The 4,810-nt window shown below is 41.5% G+C and overlaps 1 protein-coding gene across 1 annotated transcript in view; it reads right to left on the bottom strand.

Annotated features, from left to right (window-relative positions):
• Positions 1-1,304: 1,304 nt before the first annotated feature.
• The window catches only part of LOC138946382 (uncharacterized), a 4,911-nt gene continuing 1,405 nt past the window's right edge, over positions 1,305-4,810 (bottom strand). Inside the window, exons 4-5 of the mRNA XM_070317961.1 lie at positions 3,746-4,154; positions 1,305-2,007 (exon numbers count right to left, since the gene is read on the bottom strand). Coding sequence (XP_070174062.1) covers positions 1,601-2,007; positions 3,746-4,154 — 816 coding nt within the window. The 3' untranslated portion in view covers positions 1,305-1,600. The remainder of the gene's footprint in view (positions 2,008-3,745; positions 4,155-4,810) is intronic.

The raw sequence follows: 4,810 nt of genomic DNA, 5'->3' as shown, positions 1-4,810 counted from the left end.
GATATTGTGTGTTCTGTATATGTTTTGGTATCGGTTAGGAAAATGTTCTTTCGTCAAATGGGACTAGCAGACGAACTTTTGCACCCGTGTTCCAACGTTAAAAACTGTATGAAGTTAAGTTTTCTGGGGAAAATAGTGTATGAAACCGCTTTATGTTGTTTAAATTGATGAGATGTGTGCATTTGGTTGCGTGTGATCTGTTTATTAAATGAAATATTGCTGAAAACTGACCGTCGGATTGCAGTCTGTTGTCGAAGAAACTGAGTGAAAAGAAGGGGAACTACTCTTGTCGCTAGACAAAGTATGAGTTACTTGCCTTGGGAAATTGCTTGTGATGAACGTCTGATCTAGATTCAGAAAACAACCGAACTCATGGATTTTATATGGAGATTCATGTGTTCAGGCCTGTAGTTGTTAATTTAAATGCGGCATGTTTGTATTGTTTGCTCCAGAGATGTATACTTCGTACATTAGAGCGTTCGGAACTTTTCAGTCGCAAAAAGTAGTACCGAAACAGAACAGCTTCTCAACCCATTGCACTATCGAGGATTCAGGCTGTTGCTGGGTCGTTATTTGTTTGGTTGCTGGGTCATTATCGAAAAATAACTACCCCTACAAGTTTACAGAGGTAAAGAAGCAGAGGGGGGAATAAGTACGTATAGAGCGTTCGGAACTTTTCAGTCGCAAAAGTAGTACCAAAACAGAACAGCTTCTCAACCCATTGCACTATCGAGGATTCAGGCTGTTGCTGGCTCGTTATTTGTTTGGTTGCTGGGTCATTATCGAAAAATAACTAGCTCTACAAGTTTACAGAGGTAAAGAAGCAGAGGGGGGAATAATGGTTATTACTACATGATCCATGGATTCACATGTTCTTCATGGATATTATCCCAGTATCAGGGGAGGCAAAGCGAAAAGGTAGTTACATTAATTTTGCTGTATAGATTCTGGGCAATGTAGTTATCATTTTCATCCAGGCATTGATTGTTACTGCACATCATGTAAGCATTTTGCCTTTCCTTGATTTGCCTGTGTATTCACACGTTCGAGAAGTTAAAATATACAATGATATCAAAGATAAAGAAACTGCTTCATTTTTATATATCACAAAAGTAATTAACAAAATGCAAGTATTATAATGTTCAGAAAAACAAATTGTTTTACATAATTATATGTTATGATAGAAAAACGTCTGATAGTAAAAAAAGTGTGCGTGTGTGTGTGTGTGTGTGTGTGTGTGTGTGTGTGTGTGTGTGTGTGTGTGTGTGTGTGTGTGTGTGTGTGTGTGTGTGTGTGTGTTTAATGTGTTGCTGGCTTGTTCTTGAGTTCTTTAATGTGTTTGTCTTTCAATATACTTTCTTATATTTCTTGATATAATATGAAATGCAAGTATTTCTCTATAATATACATATGTGAAACTTACAGAAGTAGTGTGCAGCAACGCCGTTTATTCCACTACATACTTGCTTGCTTCCTTGCCTTCTTCCATGTTTGATTGCTTGACCCATTGCTTGACTACATGATCGCTTGCTTGACTAAATTGTAATGTTGTATTTACTTTCAACGCATAGCCCAATGGCACCTTTCAACTCAGTGCCTGTCACCAGTCATCAGCACCCAGCAGGAATCCTGTGAAGGAAGTGCTTTCATAGTAATAATACGTATTTGAGTACGCGCTCTCCACCCACACCCGTTCCCCCACAGTGAGGTGTAGCGTGGCGTGACACGTTGCCGCTGCGGTGTAACTGGAATATTGTCTGGCGTATGCAAACGCCACTCTCGTGCCCTCTTTCATCAGGTACATGAAAACTAACGTATCCGCACTATCTGACGACGATGAAGCGACAAAGAAATAAGTCCCGTTCCTTGGTGTAGTGAAGATGCCTGTAGTTCCGTTGAGGGCGTCCCCTTCGTTGGTGATGATGTTGAAGGGATGAAGACGTCCATGGAAGTTATCGAGGGTGCTCGGCAACCTGGCGTGGAAACTGACACGTGTGCTGGCTGCATCTGTCAGACGGATAACAAGGCAACGCGTGCAAAATAAATCAAAAATGACATTAGGCTATCCGTTTTGCTGTGAAATAGACAAATGCCCGCTCCACTCTACTCGGTCTGATACACTTAAGGTTGCATGCAAGCGCGGGAATGTGTGTCAACTTGTGTGTGTGTGTGTGTGTGTGTGTGTGTGTGTGTGTGCGTGTGTGTGTGTGTGTGTGTGTGTGTGGAATGTATCCAATGATGGAGGATTATTTGTTAAGCCGCTGGTTCACCCAAACAGCACACATCTATGAAAAGTAGCTTCAGTTGTAAATCTTAAAATGAGGAACACACACACACACACACACACACACACACACACACACACACACACACACACACACACACAAATAGACACACACACCCACACACACCCACACGCACACACACATTCAGAGAGAGAGAGAGAGAGAGAGAGAGAGAGAGAGAGAGAGAGAGAGAGAGAGAGAGTGAAAGGGAAAGAGAGAGAGAGATGAGAGAGAGAGAGAAAGAGAAAGAGAAAGAAAGAGAGACACAGATATATATATATATATAGAATGACGTCAAGGTATATATATGTATATATATATATAGAGAGAGAGAGAGAGAGCGAGAGAGCGAGAGAGAGAGAGAGAGAGAGCGAGAGAGAGAGAGAGAGAGAGAGAGAGAGAGAGAGAGAGAGAGAGAGAGAGAGAGAGAGAGAGGGACAGCTAGACAGAGAGACAGACTGGCTGACTGACTAACTGACAAGCAGGTAGATACAGAAACTAGTCGCGTAAGGCGAAAATACAATATTTAGTCACGTAGCTGTCGAACTCACAGAATGAAACTGAACGCAATGCCATTTTTCAGCAAGACCGTATACTCGTAGCATCGTCAGTCCACCGCTCATGGCAAAGGCAGTGAAATTGACAAGAAGAGCGGGGTAGTAGTTGCGCTGAGAAGGATAGCACGCTTTTCTGTACCTCTCTTTGCTTTAACTTTCTGAGCGTGTTTTTAATCGAAACATATCATATCTATATGTTTTTGGAATCAGGAACCGACAAGGAATAAGATGAAAGTGTTTTTAAATTGATTTCGAAAATTTAATTTTGATCATAATTTTTATATTTTTAATTTTCAGAGCTTGTTTTTAATCCAAATATAACATATTTATATGTTTTTGGAATCAGAAAAAGATGAAAAAGAAGATGAACGTAAATTTGGATCGTTTTATAAAAAAATGTGTTTTTTTTACAATTTTCAGATTTTTAATGACCAAAGTCATAAATTAATGTTTAAGCCACCAAACTGAAATGCACTACCGAAGTCCGGCCTTTGTCGAAGATTGTTTGGCCAAAATTTCAATCAATTTGATTGAAAAATTAGGGTGTGACAGTGCCACCTCAACTTTCACGAAAAGCCGGATATGACGTCATCAAAGACATTTATCGAAAAAAAGAAAAAAAATGTCCGGGTATATCATTCCCAGGAACTCTCATGTCAAATTTCATAAAGATCGGTCCAGTAGTTTAGTCTGAATCGCTCTACACACACACACATACACATACACACACGCACACACACACACACACACACACACACACACACAAACACACACACACACACACACACACACACACACACACACATACACCACGACCCTCGTCTCGATTCCCCCCTCTATGTTAAAACATTTAGTCAAAACTTGACTAAATGTAAAAAGCATGCCTGCGAAATAGAAACCCACCAAGCCGAGCTTTGAGTGACTCCGTTGTGTTCTGAAAGGCACTGATATAACTGTTTTGCTGGTTGTTTTCGTTCTTTACTGAATCCAGCTCAGCCTGCAACCTTGCGTTTTCAGTAGACATCAGTGTCAGCATGTGTTGCTGTTTGGATTCGGACTCTCTCAGCTTGACCTCTAGCCGGGCCTCTGTCTCTCTCTGCCTGGCCTCCAACAGAGTAAAGCTGACCTTGACCTGATCCACAATGACAGTGGCGCCCTCTAGCAGCAGGGAGAGTGGCGGGAGACAGCGTGTGGCTGGGGAGAGGGTCGGGAGAGTGCAGGTGTAGTTACCTCCAGACGGAGGGTTGGGCAGGAGCAGACGGAATGTACCGTTGTGTTCACTGGAACTCTGCAACGTGTGGCCCGCTGGGGTCTGGTAAACATAGCACTGAGCGTATTGAATACAGAATGAAATACACACATGCAATATTTTAATCAGAAAATTTATTTCAAATAAGTGTGCGTTTGTTAGGACGATGGATACATCTTACAGCGATGTCCCTTACTAGATGAGGAACGAAAAGAAGTGTGGCCGTCACCAACTCCCTTGCAGACCAAACTATACGGCAGTCGACAGGAGTTGGAGAAAACGACAACATTTATCACCAGTGCTGGACTGATTGTGTAACCTCTGCGAACGCCAAGAAGAAGAAGGACGATGGATCTTCTTCACATTCCTCTGCACATCAGTAATAATACAACACACGATATTGGTGGTTGTATGTACACTTGTGCATCCAGCACAGCGCTAAGTCAGGATTTTTGCAGAGTGTTATGAATCATTTGTGAAGTTATGCAATCTCCATTAACAGGAAAGAAAAACACGCACCTAATGTTTTTAAAACCTAAGCCGCTTTTGATTGCAAGATAAACAGCACAATATGGGTTGCAACTTAATAGCTCACTTGCAGATTCAAACCACGTTTAAAACACAAACAACAACAACACTAAAAAAAAACAAAAACACAGCATCAACAACCCAAACAGCCAACCAACAGACAATCATCCAACACATTATTTCAGCAACCT

This window comes from Littorina saxatilis, linkage group LG13, assembly GCF_037325665.1.
Source record: "Littorina saxatilis isolate snail1 linkage group LG13, US_GU_Lsax_2.0, whole genome shotgun sequence".
Lineage (NCBI taxonomy): Eukaryota > Metazoa > Mollusca > Gastropoda > Littorinimorpha > Littorinidae > Littorina > Littorina saxatilis.
The sequence above is the reverse complement of the archived record's forward strand: the minus strand, read 5'-3'. Positions and strand labels throughout refer to the sequence as shown.